The 16350-nt window shown below is 34.6% G+C and overlaps 1 protein-coding gene across 21 annotated transcripts in view; it reads right to left on the bottom strand.

Moving 5' to 3' along the window:
* SOX6 (SRY-box transcription factor 6) overlaps nucleotides 1-16350 on the bottom strand; it is a 655459-nt gene that overhangs the window by 85761 nt on the left and 553348 nt on the right. For 19 of the 21 annotated variants that reach the window (XM_008005772.3, XM_037997531.2, XM_073018057.1 and 16 more), the window contains one exon: nucleotides 1599-1748. In XM_008005772.3, the coding sequence (XP_008003963.1) occupies nucleotides 1599-1748 (150 nt within the window). The remainder of the gene's footprint in view (nucleotides 1-1598; nucleotides 1749-16350) is intronic. The other 2 variants (XM_037997536.2, XM_037997539.2) reach the window with 1 other exon arrangement.

The following is a 16350-nucleotide window of genomic DNA, read 5'->3' as shown; positions in this document are numbered from 1 at the left end:
AAGTAAAATAAATATTTCCTTTGTTATTAACATAGAATATGGTCAAGTCAAACTACCCCAGAGAGATCTCTAAGAATTTTCATGTGGTCAAGTGAGTAATAAAATTCAGTTGGCTCACAAAGATGGAAGGGTAAAAGCAGATATAAACTTGAATTTAACCAAGGAACATTTTACTCATCCAGTAAAGACTTGGTTTGGTGCAGTTCCAGTTGGTCAACTTACTTATAAAATGACTTCTTTATGTTAAAATATTTAATACTGAATAGCTCAAGTCACTGATATTTGATATACTCATACTCTAACAACTACGAGTAAGCAAAGTGTCTTTGAGTTGTAGTGTTCTCTTATTCACAAACACAAACTCTGGAAACATAGAATAATCTGTTTTCATAAGTGATTCTGTCTTACTAAATGTAAACCTCCTATTGTAATATCTCAATATTTCTAACAACATGACATAAATGTTCACCGATTTCTTTGGAGAATCTAAAAGAATAGGTGGCATTAAATTAATTTCTTTGGCTGGAACATAGACAGAACTACCTCTCTTAATGATTTTCACATTTTTTGATCTTTGGTATTTGGGATCTACTTTTTTAAAAGACCTTCTGGAATCTCAAAATTACTATATGCAAATTTTAGAAAACAAAACAATTTCGGTGATTGTATACCATCCAATTATTAATTTGGTTGGTCTCAGCTGTTTCCCTTGTGAAGATTTAATAACTGCAAAATTTCTCCAAATGCAGTACTTTAATCATATTACAATAAAGCATTTATACTTTGCATACTCCTCCAAGTAGAGAAGTCAATTATACAAAACAATTGTTCCTCTGTTTGAATTTGATAATTCAATATAGAAAGCAACTGCAATCATAAAACCAACAAGTGCCACCTACAGGTACCAGCTGCAGCACAAAATTGCAGTGGCTCATCAATTTCCCTCTCACCGAGTGCCTCCTGGCTGCCCAGTTTCAAGACACTGAAAATTAGTGAGAAAAGATATCTATTAATGTCCCAGACATAACTTGGGAAAGCCTGTTTATCCTATCACAACTCTATGGCATCAAAAGCATTATTAGGCAATGACAACTCATTCCTTAAACATGTATAACTAGTTTTGAAGGAGAGATCTTCATCAACAAACCTTACAGAGTCCAGCATTAAATTCTATTTTGCACTTCTTTTTAAATCCAATGTTTCAAGATCCTAATTCTCTGGTCCTATAAGTTAACTCCCTCCCTATTTAAGACACACAGAGAGAAGTGCCACAAGTCCATGACAAAGACTGGCAATAAAATTATGGCCATTCATGCCAATGAGCATTAAAAAATAAAAGCCAGAATCCAAAGGGGGAAAACTCTCGAGAAGTCAGTTTGCAGATTGAGGTAAAGATCTCACAATATGGCACTATTGTTATCAAAAGGGAAACACCTGTTTCTCAATGCTCAATCATGAAATTTACCACAAAGAGGGACATTTTGGTGTTGCTTTATGTTGCTATGTTTCCTGCTGTTTATGCCCAACATAGCCTGCTTCACTATCTTTCTTGTGAAACTATTTTCTAAACTGTTTCCACAATCCTGCAAGGTGAGTACCTTAACTTGAGTTACAGGGCTGGTCCCTCTCTTTTCATTTTTTATCCCAGTAGGTGAGACCGTCCCTGCTGTGTTTGGTGGCTGTGGAGTTGATGGCATCTTTGCTCCAGGTGACACCTGCATGCTGGCCAGCTGAGCGGCATAGAGCTGCTGTAAAACAGGGAAGACAAATATTGATCTTTTTAAATGCAGCTGAAATTGAGTTAAAAAAAAAATCTTACCATATTGTTAGATTTCTCAGATAGGCTTGTAATTTCTTTTTCGTTATTTTTAAAAAAGGAAACTAAGAGAAGGCAAATAATAAAACAGAAAGAAAGAAGACAGGTCTGGGAGCCATAGTTCTGTTCCTGGTCCTTCTAGCAACAGCTTTATGATCCTGGACAAAGGACTTGATCTCTTTAGAATTCAGGTTTGTTTTTTTTTTTTAATTGTACAAAAAGGAATTCGACTAAGTAGTCTCTAAGATGCTTTTTAATACCTAAAATCTTTATTAAAAGTTATTTAAATATCTGGGATGTCCACTTGTGTAATATTAATATTCATGAATTAAGAAACTAACCTGAACTTTTCTAAAGATTCTTGGAAGAACTGTATCATTCTTATTCAGCTCTGGCTATGCATCCCTGGGTATTCTGATCCTTCTGAATAATGAGTGCTGTTCCCAAGGCCACTAAGGCCCAGTGGCAGTCATTGTTTACCCAGGGTCTTATTTCTAGGCAGCATATAACATAATCCTCAAGAGAGTATAGCCAAATTGGTAGCAGTTTTGTTGTTGTTGTTGTCGTTGTTGTTGTTTCTTAAGTCAAGCTTCTCTAAACCCAAACCAGCTAACAAAGTGCTTCCTTAATGCTTCCAAACAGATCACCACACTTTTCTCCTCAGGTCCTGCCTTTGTCTGGGACTCCACATTTATCTTCATCATATTCTCATTGCTGTTTCAAAGTCTTTTCTGAAGTATTTTCTGTAGTTCTCTTTGGCAAACCAATGATCTTATTACTCATTCTATTTACTCAGCTTAAAATGGTTCCTTTTCTCTGAGACATGATAAGCAGACAATCTGACATTACAAATCTTTAAATTATCAACCTCAAAATATGTTGATTTCACTAAATTAAAGCCAAAGATTGAAAGACAGGTGGGCTAACCTCTTTCATTACAATTTTCATTTTTATCAAAGTCATTCTTTGACTTTACATTTAGCTTTACAAGATAAATAGTACTTTAAGGTTTTAAAAAACAAAAAACCAAAACAGCAACAACAAAAAGAGCATGACAAAAATGTACAGTGCACAGTCTCCACAGCTTGCAGAATGACCTTCATTTTCTTACCCTGGTCCTCCTTATCTCACCCCCTGTTCTGTGGAGACCATTCCCTTCAATTCATTTAATGGTTTAACTGGTATTTATATCCTTATTTGTAAATCATTCTAAATGTTATATCATTATTTACATACAAAGGAAAATGAAAGTTTCACTTTTCTACATTGAACACCACATGTGCTCCCATGCTTCCCTCTCCAAACTCTTAATGTTAATGTCACAAATTTTAAAATTAGTGTTTACTGTTTTATATTATTTTATGAAGATACTAGCTATGTAGTAAACTATATTTAATTTTATTTCTCAACTTTTAATTTTGTTAGATTTAAGATTTGCCTCATATTTTGTTTTCATAATTTTTAAGTAACTATCACTAATTCTCAAACTCTCCATGAAATCAGTAAAACTCTACCTACATAATTGAATATATCAGGTAATCTGTGAACCCTGGTTTTTCCCTTGGCAACATCCTTCTTGGAATTCTCAATCTTCTTACTCCAAATCTGAACTAATTTATTCCTCAGGCCTACCTACTGCATATCTATGGCACTTGGAATTCCTTTTGCCTCTCTTGCACCGGTGTCCTTGTTTCCTAGGTATCATGTTTTCTTCCCTTTTAGTTAACTGTCTCATTTTGGTAAAGCATATCCTCCAAGAGCTTCCTGAGAAAGGTGAATGTGACATTAATTATTTAGGAACTCACATTCTTCTCATTTGGTTGTAGTTTGACTGGTATAGAATTCTAAGTTGAAAATAATTCTGCCTCAGAATTCCAAAGATATTGATCTGTTGTCTTCCTATTCTTTTTACTAAGGAAGCCTGACACTATTTTGCTCCCTGATCCTTTGTATGTAATCTATTTTCTCCTCTAAAAGCATCAGGATCTTCCCTTTCCAGTGAATGTTTTGAAATTTCACTATTATGTCCTTCTGTTGACTTTTACATTCATTGTTCTGAACAGCCACTCAGTCTTTTCAATCCAAACCATGTCTTTTTTTCTAGGAAACTATTTTGATGTTTCTCATTGATAATTTTCTCTCCTCTGTATTCATATTTGATAAATGTTAGATTTCCTTATTAACCCTCTATTTTTCTTATTTTTTCTTTCTATTTGCTACTCTTTGACATTTTGTTACACTCTATGACAGATTTTTGGCAACTTCATCTTCCAAAACTTCTCTGAATGTTTTAAAGTTTCTACCACTATATATTTTAAAGATACTCTTATTCTCTGATTGCTTCTTTTTATAGCATCCTGTTCTCTATTCTGTTTGACAATGTTAATTATAGGTTTGGGTTTGTTTTTAATGTTTTCTGCTCTCTGCATTGTTACCACTCTTCCAAGGCCTTTGAGCTTTTTCATATTAGGGGCTTTTCCAAAGGGTCTGGTGTTCATTGGTTGTTTATTCATATATAAGAGCAATGTACTAAAAAGCTGACTGGAAGATCTAAGTACAGGATAGACTTATTGATTTATGGGCTTCAGCATAAGGTAATGATGAAGAAAGTCTGCTTTTTCATTGGGAAATTCCAAGTGTCAATATCTACAGGCCATTTATCTTAGACTAGACCATTTTCTTAGAGAGATGTCTTCAAATTCTTGCCTTGATTTGTGCATAGACTTGTATGCCATCATTACATAAGCCAAACAACAGAAGGCAGGAGAAGAATCTCATAGTCTGGCCTATCCTGCAGATTCCCTGATTTTCACCATGGCACATCACTCATTCTCAGCTATGCCTGGTGTCCCAAGAAATAAACCATTCAAGTTCTACTTTTCAAGAGAATAAATCTCCAGTGACTTCTGTCAGGTTATATGCTCATGGGGCTGGGAGGGAGGAGGCAGGGATTGTAGTTACCAGGTTGCATGACATTAGGGAGGGATCATCTTATATCTATTTTCAACCAGTCATCCTGTCTACAGTTCCACCTCTTACAACTGTTCCTTTAATGATACATGATGCCTTCAATTCCTAAGCATTTTAAAGGTTCAGCTCCCAATTGGGCTTGATTCTTTTTGGCTTTACACTCCTAAAGCTTGGGTATCAGCTTTCTCTTTTCTGCTAAGACAGTTATAACTCATCTATCCATTTCTCATATTCCAATTTTTTTGTCTTCTCTTTCCATTTCTACTTGAAAGTTTACACCTATAATCCTTAACCATAAATTTACTAGGATTTGGTTAAAATCGGTAATAAATGAAAATGTTAATCTGCTATGGTTAACCAGAAGTCAGACACTCCAATCTTAACACTATTTAATGCTTGAAAACTTCATTCAAATATTTTCTTTTCTTCTTATAATCAAAATTAAGCCATTACCTTGATGGTCACATTTCTATCATAATAAATAGAAAGCTTCGTAGATCATCAACCAAAATAGCTCAAACTTTGCCATATGAGTAGGGGAGAAAAAACAGGTGGTTTGTATGTAATTTCCAGCATTTCTATCATTCAGATGGACAAATAAAAAAATTACCACAGTAATCAAAAACAGACCTTTCAGCACATGTAATTAAATGAAAGCTTAATAAAGAATAATTTGCAAGAGCCAGATGTGCTTATGTCATGATTGTTGCTTTCTTTGGAACAATTTTTCTAATATAACAAGCCTCTAAAGAAATTAAAGTTTCATAATTCTGTATGCAATGACTCAGTGGCAAGAAAAATTCACAAGCAGAGTCAGTCAAATTGCTAGCACTTAGGCAAAATGAGGGGGGTATTTTTTGGTTTCTCTTTTACTCTGTTGTATCATTTTCCTTTGAAATTCAGCCAGATGTCTTCAGAATGGGGACAGGTCAAGCTTCTGAAAATGTCTGCTTGGATTAAGGCAGTGAAAAAAAGTTCTATACTGAATGGAGTCAAGATGGTTATAAGATGAAACATGTTGACTATATAGTCCCGTAGCTGGTATCATAACCAATATATCCTACTATGAGTATTAAAGAGTCATAAAATCTTAGAGATGCTAAGAGTCCTTGGATATCATTTATGCCTTTTACCTCAATCATTAAAAAGATCAAATGAATGTCAATTTCACTCAATCTTAAGTCTTTTGGGAAATGTGAACTAGTGAAAAATGCAGAAAAACACATTTTTGGAAATAAATCTATTTTTTTAAAAAAAAGTTGGCTATGAATCCTTCTGATTGAAAGAATAATACAATTATTTTTCAGGAAAAGAGTAGTGTTAATTGCTTCTTTTAGAGCTCTGATAATCATTTGTTTTACAGCCCTTTGAAGTGGGTTGTACCTAAGGAAGGCAAGACTACATAAACTCTGAGACTCCATAGAGCTGGTTCTTATGAGTTGTGATTACTGATACATTAGAGAAAGGAAGAGGTACAGCCGCATTCCATAACCCTTTTCAAAGCTGGGTAAACTGGACAGTAGGATATCAGGTAAGATTTAGTAGAATGAGCCTTGAAATAGAAATCAGAAAATGGAGTCCAATGAAAAGATAGAAGGTATTTGCAAAAATTAAAATATCCACATTCTGTCTAACAAAACATATGATTTTAGTATAAATATCATTCTATTCAGATTGAAGATTTTAAATTTGTCTTGGATAATATGAATGTCATTAAATGAATAGGTATAAGCTTACAAAATAATTTCTCAGCTCACCCTCTAAACTAACATCAGTTGAATTTGTTCCATGTGTAAGGTTCTGTGTTAGAAGCTGAGGAGAATTCAAAGCGCACAGCTCTAAAGGAGACATAAAATATAAATCCTTAACACTTTATTTGTACTTTTTTGTAGTGCTTATCACTATTTTAAACTTTATGTGTAATTATGCACATGTATCTTATCCTGCTTGATACACTGTAAGCTCACAGAAGGTATGATCTAATTATTTTTGAATGCTTAGCATCAATAATGGTGCCTTGCAAACAATAGATACCCAATCAGTAGTTTCTGAATTAACGCACTATACAAAATCCTTGCATATTAGGAAGGAAAGATAGTGTCTATAAATGAGGCAGCACAAGTGGTACACCATTATATTTATTATATATGTGATGAACAATTTTATGATGTTAAAGTTAAAAAAATAAAAGGTAAAAAAATTCAGTCCAACTTTAATCACACTGTTTCACAGCAAATTATTCTTTTGAAGTAGTTTGCTAAAATTTTGACTAGATAGCTGCTCAGTAACTGTTAGCTTCACTAACCAGTAGTAGCATTTCTAGACACCTAAAAACATCTAGCTGAAAACCAAAGAAAGAAGGCAATCCCAGTTACGATAGCTACAAAAAATAAAATACTTAGGAATATATTTAACCAAAGAGGTGAAAAATCTGTACAAGGAGAACTATAGAACACGGATGAAAGAAATTGTAGATGACATAAACAAATAGAAAAACATCCAATGGTCATGGATTAGAAGAATTGATATCGTTAAAATGACCATAGTGCCCCAAACAATCTACAGATTCAATTCAATCTCTGTAAAAATACCAATGTCGTTTTTAACCAAATTAGAAAAAACAATCCTCCTTTTTTATGGCTGCATAGTATTCCATGGTGTATATGTGCCACATTTTCTTAATCCAATCTGTCACTGATGGACATTTGGGTTGATTCCAAGTCTTTGCTATTGTGAATAGTGCTGCAATAATGCAGCTGGAAACCATCATTCTTAGCAAACTATCACAAGAACAGAAAACCAAACACCGCATGTTCTCACTCATAGGCGGGAACTGAACAATGAGATCACTTGGACTCGGGAAGGGGAACATCACACACCGGGGCCTATCATGGGGAGCGGGGAGGGGGGAGGGATTGCATTGGGAGTTATACCTGATGTAAATGACGAGTTGATGGGTGCAGCACACCAACATGGCACAAGTATACATATGTAGCAAACCTGCACATTGTGCACATGTACCCTACAACTTGAAGTTTAATAATAATAAATAAATTAAAAAAAAAAAAAAGAAAAAGAAAAAACAATCCTATAATTCATATGCAACCAAAAATGAGCCCAAGAGTCAAAGCAATCCTAAGCAAAAAGAACAAAGCTGGAGGCATCACATTCTGACTTCAAATTATACTAAAAAGCTACAGTAACCAAAACAGTATGGTACTTGTGTAAAAATAGACATGTAGATCAATGGAACAGAATAGAGAACTCAGAAATAAACCCACATACTTAGAGCCAGCTGATCTTTGACCAAATTGATGAGAACATGTACTGAAAAAGGACACTTTCTTAAATAAATGATGCTGGGAAAATTGGATTGCATATGCAGGAGAATGAGACTGAATGCCTATCTCTCCCCATATACAAAAATCAACTCAAGATGGACTAAAGACGTAAATGTAAGACTGAAACTATTAAAATACCAGAAGAAGACTTAAGGAAAACTCTTCTGGGCCTTGGTTTAGGCAAAGAATTCATAACTAAGTCCTCAAATCCAAAAGAAACAAAACCAAAAATAGACAAATGAGACTACATTAAACTAAAAAGCTGCTGCACAGCAAAATAATCAATCAACAGAATGAACAGACAATCTGCAGAAGGGGAGAACAGTTTTGCAAACTGCCTTAAATGCTTCTAATACAAATTATACTGTTTGAGCCATAACTAATGAGTAGTACCATTTTTTCTTCTCAGTCTAGTTATTAACATAGTCTAGTTAATAATCGTCTAGTTATTAACACTCTGGTTAATAACAAAAAAAAAACAAACAAAAAAAACTATTTATTATAACCAAATAGCTTTAGTTAGAAAATTTCTTTGCAGACCAATGGTTTAGGAATGGAAAAGGTTAAACTCTGATTAACTATTACATAAGAGTCTCCAAAAATGTCATTCCACATATAATTCTCAGATCATAGTTCACAGTCATAATGATTATAATAGTGAATATTCATTTCTAAACATAGTTGAGGTTTAAAAATCAACAATATAGTAAAGCTTATGACAGGCTTAGCCAAAGTCCCATAAACATTTAAAGTTAGGTGAAGACTGTTTTAGTATAAATATAGAATTTTTTTCCTGTTTCAATTTTGAAAAATTCACCCTTATTGTTTGGGATAGAATTGTTTCTTTATCCAAGACATATAAAAGACCTGCAGCGTATATGTGTAAAAATAAGCCTAGCTAAATATTTTTCAAAATTATAAAATTACTTATTTTATAGAAGCTCTTTAAGAAATGATTTTTACTTTATGGCTTAAAATTTTCCACCTTTATTACAGGCAGCTTTAATAAAGTGGCTAGCATTAAAATTTTGGTAAGCTCAAATATATATATTTGACACATAGAACTGAAAGGACACTATCAAATCATTTAGGTTAGTGTGACTTCCTTATTCTGCTAACGAGCTAAGATCTAGCAAGTAGCTTGCCCAAGATTGTATAATTAGTATTGGAGTTAGAAGTACGCTCTAGCTATCACTTCAACATTACCAGAATATCTATCACTTAAAAGTAGAAATGGCTACAAAATTAGCCAACTTTTGCACCTTTCAAGCACATTTCCAGCATTGATAAATGGGACCAACCTCTTAAATAAATTGAATTAAGAAAGTCCTGTGAAGAACTTACCAATCCACAAATAAATACCTCTAACAGTATTTGTACTGCTTTGTGCACTGTGGCTAGCTTTAAAGATATATCTGTCTTCCATTTGGATCTTAGTGACACTTTAATAACCAAGCCTATTTAGATTTAACCCAAAGCAGTAGGTCCTACCAATTAGACTCAGCCTCATGGTGAAACCCTTCAGTGCCTTCCAGTACACATAATGGTCTATAGCAGGACCTAAGAAATGTATTGTGTCAGAGACTGATGTTATACCATGATTATATTTGAAAAGAGAAACATGCTTTGTCCAAATATAGCCAAATTGATGTCAAATTACAATGGGTGGTGTCACGATGTAACTATATTTACCATAATTTGAAATATATATATATATACACACACACACATATATATATATTTACATACCTGTTTTCTATGATACAATCATTTAGGATCTCTAATGGAGTGTGCCAAACAGAAAAAGTACAAGGCCTTTTCTCGTTATAAACATATGATTTTCATATAGCAACATAACCAGCCATCAAGTCTTCCAATAATCACCCCAATTCATTCATGCATTAATTCAACAAACGTACATTGAGAACTAAACTCAGTGAGGCACTGGGCTGGATATTTTATATTTATTATTTCATTTAATCTTCACAATAATTATATAAGATAGAAATTATTATCCATGTTAGTCAATCTTACTTTTAAAACCCTGTATTCTTTCTGCTTTTAAAATTAAATTATTTTAAATAAGCTACACAGTGAACCACAATGAAACCAATTTCTTGTTCCTAGCTACCAGACAAGGATCACTGTCCAAGGAGAAGAAAGATTCTGATGTGACTGCTATTCTGAGCTCTCAAATAGAAAAATGTATTTTCAAATGTCTTACAGTTACTCTCTAAAATGGCATTTCACAATCTTCAAATGGACAAGAAAGAGGTAACAGCACCACCAGTAACCTTGAAGGAATAAGTGTCACAATCGGATCTAGACAATGCCCTTCTCCAAATGTTCAAGACATGGTACAAAACCGCTAAAAAATTAACCCCACATTAATAGACTGATAAGATAAAAAGAAGAACTATGAAAAGTATAGGTAGACATAGGAGAGCTTGATAAAATGGGAATTGAGGGGGCTTTAAATTGGGACCAGTATGCTCCAGTATACAAAAACTAACAGTAAAAAAGAAGGCACAACTTTACACACCAAATTCTTTTTGGAAAAATTCTTCTGTGCTTTATCATTTCAATTTAGAAAAGACATTTTAAGTAGCCTGCCAGAATCCACCCCGGAAAGAAAGAAATAAAAATCATCTCTCAGAATACTTCCAAACTCATTCTACAAGGTCAGTAGTCCTCTGATACCAAAACCAGACAAAGCCATATATATATGAAAAAATATACATATGAAAACTACAGGTTAATACCTCTGATGAATACTGATACAAAAATCCTCAATAAAATACTAGCAAACCAAGTTTGACAATATGTTAAAAAATATCATTCATCATGACCAAGTGGAATTTATCCCTGGGATGCAAGGATGACGCAACATATACAAATCAATCAATGTGATACATTACATCAACAGAATGAAGGACAAAAATTATGATCAACTTCAACTGATGCTGAAAAAGCACTGATAAAATTCAACATCCATTCCTGATTTAAAAACCCTTAAAAAAAACTGGGGATAAAAGGAACATACCTCAATATAATAAAAGCCACCCACGACAGACACACAGCTAATATCATACTCAATGGAGAAAAACTGAAAGCCTTTCCTCTAAGATCTGGAACATGACAAAGATGTCCACTTTCAACACTGTTATTCAACATAGTACTGGAAGTCCTAGCTAGAGCAATCAGACAAGAGAAAAAAACACAGGGTATCCAAATTGAAAGTATGAAGTCAGATTATCTTCGTTTGCAGATTATATGATTTTATATTTGGAAAAACCTGAAGACCCCACCAAAAAAAAAAAAAAAAACCCTATTAGAACAGATAAACATGTTCAGTAAAGTTGCAGGATATAAAATAAACACGTAAAAATCAGTAACATTTCTATATTCCAACAGAGAACAATCTGAAAAAGAAATTTAAAAGTAATGCCACTTACAATAGTCACAAGTAAAATTAAATGCCTAAAAATTAACTAAAAGGGTAAAAGATCTCTATTAGGAAAACTATAAAACACTGATGAAAGAAAGTGAAGAGGACATCAAAAAATGGAAAGATATTTTGTGTTCATGAATTGGAAGAATCAATATTGTTAAAATGTCCATGTTACCCAAAACAATCTACAAATTCAATGCAGTCCATATCGAAACCAATGACATTCTTCATAGAACTAGAAAAAACAAATCCTAAACCACAAAAGACCCAGAATAGAAACACCTATTCTATGTAAAAGGAACAAAACTGGAGGTATCACATTACCTGACTTCAAATTACACTGCAGAGCTATAGTAACCAAAACAGCATAGTTCTGGCATAAAAACAGGCACATAGACCAATGGAACAGAATAGAGAACCCAGAAACAAATCCACACACCTACAGTGAACTCGTTTTTAACAAAGCTGCCAAGAACATACGCTGGGGAAAAGACAGTCTCTTCAATAAATGGGGATAGAAAGACAGGATATTCATACGCAGAAGAACGAAACTAGACCCCATCACTAACCTTATACAAAAATCAAATTCAAATTAAAAACTTAAGTCTAAGACCTCAACGTATGAAACTACCACAAGTAAACATTGAGGAAACTTTCCAGGATATTGGTCTGGGCAAAGATTTCTTGAGTAATATCCCACAAGAACAGGAAACCAAAGCAAAAATGGACAAATAGAATCAAATCAAGTTAAAAAGCTTCTGCACAGCAAAGGAAACAATCAACAAAGTGAAGAGACAATCCCAATAATGGGAAAAAATATTTGCAAACTACTCATCTGACAAGGGATTTATAACTAGAACATATAAGGAGCTCAAACAACTCTTTGGAAAAAATCTATTAATCCAATTAAAATACGGGTAAAATATTTGAATAGGCATTTCTCAAAAGAAGACATACAAATGGCAAGCAGGCATATGAAAAGTTGCTCAACATCCCTAGTCAGAGAAATGTAAATCAAAACTACAATGACATTATCATCTCACCCCAGTTAAAATGACTTATATCCAAAAGACAGTCAATAACAAATGCTGACAAAAACATATGAATCCCTGTACACTGTTGGTGAGAATGTAAATTAGTACAACCACTATGGAGCACAATTTGGAGGTTCCTCAAAAAGCTAATAATAGAGTTACCATATGATCTAGGAATCCCACAGCTGGTATATACCTAAAAGAAAGGAAATCAGTATATCAAAGAGATATCTGCATCCCCATGTTTGTTGCAGCACTGTTTGCAATAGCCAAAGTTTGCAAGCAATCTAAGTGTCCATCAGCAGAAGAATGAATAAAGAAAATGTGGTACTTATACACAGTGGAGTACAATTCAGTCACAAAAATTGAGATTGTCATTTGCAACAACATGATGGAACTGGAAGTAATTATGCTAAGGGAAATAAGCCAGGCACAGAAAGACAAACATCCCGTGTTCTCACTTATTTCTGGATCTAAAAATCAAAACAATTGAGCTTATGAAGATAGAGAGTAGAAGGATGGTTATCAGAGGCTTGGAAGGATAATGGGAGGGTTCAGGGGAGATAAGGATGGTTCATAGGTATAGGAAAATAGAAAGAATGAATAAGACCTAAGTTGATATCTCAACAGGGTGACTATAGTCATGCCCAAGGCCATGGGACCCCACCTCTTGCATCAGTTTGACCTAGATGTGGGACATGGAGTCAAAGAAGATCATTTTGGAGCTTTAAGATTTGACTGCCCTGTTGGATTTCAGACTTGCATGGGGCCTGTAGCCCCTTCATTTTGAACAATTTCTCCCATTTGGAACGGGTGAAATTAGCCAATGCCTGTACTCCCATTGTATCTAGGAATTAACTAACTTGCTTCTGATTTTATAGGCTCATAGGCAGAAGAAACTTGCCTTGTTTCAGGTAAGACTTTAGACTTGGACTTTTGGGCTAATGCTGGAATGAGTTAAGACTGGGAGACTGTTGGAAAGGCATGATTGTGTTTTGAAATGTGAGGACATGAGATTTGGGAGGGGACAGCAGCAAATTAATATGGTTTGGTTGTGTCCCCACCCAAATCTCATCTTGAATTGTAGTTCCCATAATCCCCATGTGTTGTGGAGGGACCCAGTGAGAGGTAATTGAAACATGGGGGGTGGGTTTTTCCCTTGCTGTTCTCATGATAGTGAGTAAGTCTTAGGAGACCTGATGGTTTTACAAAGAGCAGTTCCCTTGCACACGCTCTCTTGCCTGACACTATATACGACGTGCCTTTGCTTCTCCTTCACCTTCTGCCGTGATTGTGAGGCCTCCCCAGCCATGTGGAACTCTGAGTCCATTAAAATTCTTTTTCTTTATAAATTACCCAGTCTCTGGTATGTCTTTATTAGCAGCATGAGGATGGACAAATGCAAGTCAATAATAATTTAAATGTACATTTTAAAAATAACTAAAATAGTGTAACTGGATTGTGTGTAACAAAGGATAAATGCTTGAGGGGATGGATACCCCACATCATTGATTATTATGCATTGCATGTCCATATCAAAACATTTCATGTACCTCATACATGAAATATATATTCACCTACTATGTGCTCACAAAAATTAAAATTTCAATTTAAAAAATTCGCCTTCAAATACGACCTTCCTATTTGTAAAGAAAGGAAAAGAAAAAAAAAATACCATTCTATAGAAACAGATTCAATCAGTGCTACTGAAAGATGTTATCTCTTACCCTTATATTTATCCCCATTTGCTATAGTTCCACAAAACATCAGGGAACCCCAGGCCTAACCAAGTTACCCTGTAACACATCCTATTCTAGTGTGACAGACATCATATAAGGGGACAACAGAAGTTGGAGGAAACAAATAGGGTAGGGTAGTGTAGGGTAGGGTAGGGTAGGGTAAGGAGGCATCCCTAAGGAGATGTTATCATTTATTTGATTGATGCTGCCTAATACCAGGCCCGAAGCCTAGTTCAGTTCTCCAGGGATATCCTCGATTTTGTTACCTACTCAAAACAACCCTGATGACCACTTTTTTGCCTACCAGGTAAGACATATTATAAAGCTGGACAAGTCCAGCCGTGACAAAGTGGAAACAGTGACAGGGGTAATTAAGCAGCCTAATTTTGTGCTTGTTCAGCACCGAGAAGAAAGTGTGTCCATAACGAGTCATTACAGACTGAAGGAAGGGTAGGGAAAGAGCTTCAAATAATTATTTGAAAGAGATCACAAATACTTTTACTTTTCGTAAATCTCCAATGTCAACAAAACGATCTAGGAAATATAGCTGAGATTTTATGGAAAGAAAGAACTGAAGTCCTTTTTTCAGCATAGAAGGTACTTGTTCAAATACACTCCTAATATTTGAGATGAGACAGCAGGAATAGGGGAAGAACTACTACACTCCCAGTCCTACATAATAGGTTTATTTTCAAGTAAATCTCCTTGTGATTCCTGCATATTTTTCTGTAGCACCATTTCTTCCTTTCTTATTAAAACTACCTGTCTGTCACAATTCTACTCATCTTTTCAGTCTCAAGAATCACATTTTCCTTGAAGTGTTATCTGACTACTGCCTTATTTGTGCTCCTATCATAGCTCAACCTTTGTCCCTGTGCAAATTATGGAATTTCTTTTTTCTTCCCATATTTTTTTCTCCCACCCAATTCTGAGCTCGTTAAGGGAAACACTGAGGCTTATTTATCTTTATGTCCCTAGCCTGACATAAAGATATAAAGACCCTTTATGTCCATAATGCCTGACATTTTCAGAGGTTCTGTTAATGCTGACCACTAAAACCTCTTTCATATCCATTCTTGCCTCTATCTTCTTGGAAATACTATCATTTCAGCTCACACCCTTTTCTCCAGAGGTTACCTCCAGAGATGGAGGTCATCTTTCTTTGCTTCTGTCTCCTTACAGTTATAAGCATGTGGGTTCACCATGTAATGCACTGATTTTCTTGCAAACACCAGAAAACATAATAGTAACAGAAGAAAGAATTGTGAACATCATATTCTAACACAATCTCTTTGCTCTACAGATGGAAAAAGCTCATGCCTAGGAAAGGAAAGTGATATGCATAAAAATATCAGCTTGGTGAATAGTAAGTAGAATGAAATCTAGAACCCAGGTTTCCTACGTTCCCTATCGACTGTTCATACATACTAATTTCTTGTTTTGTTCTGTTGTCTTAGTGAACTGCAAATAGAATTTGTACATTCTATCACAACTTTTGGTTTGGGTTACGTGAAAAAGATGTTTTTTTCTACCATTCTCCTTAAAGAGAAATTTACCTTACATGTACTCGTAAAGTAATCTTTGGGCACCGTAGGATAATTTAGGTTGTAGAATTTTATTTTAATATTTGCTTTAAAATGTACATATTTTAAACTGCAGCCTTAGTAATTAGGTTAAGGTAATTATAATCATGTTAAGGTGTTTTCAGATTTTTAAAATTAAAGTTTATGCAAATACACATAAAGGGCCAAAAATTTGTCTCAGGTGAGAGCAACTTATTTTCACACACTTTGAGACTTCTGCCAATTGCCTTTTCACAACAACCAGAAGAAAAACGGAACAAGCATTGACTGTAACCCATGAGAAACAGGACCCATTTGATTCATTCATTAACCCCTGCAGCCAGCTCAAGAATGTCAAGAACAGAAAAATAAATTGAGGCCAGGCGTGGTGGCTCATGCCTGTAATCCCAGCACTTTGGGAGATTGAGGCAGATCAC

Source organism: Chlorocebus sabaeus, chromosome 1, assembly GCF_047675955.1.
Source record: "Chlorocebus sabaeus isolate Y175 chromosome 1, mChlSab1.0.hap1, whole genome shotgun sequence".
Classification (NCBI taxonomy): Eukaryota; Metazoa; Chordata; class Mammalia; order Primates; family Cercopithecidae; genus Chlorocebus; species Chlorocebus sabaeus.
The sequence above is the reverse complement of the archived record's forward strand: the minus strand, read 5'-3'. Positions and strand labels throughout refer to the sequence as shown.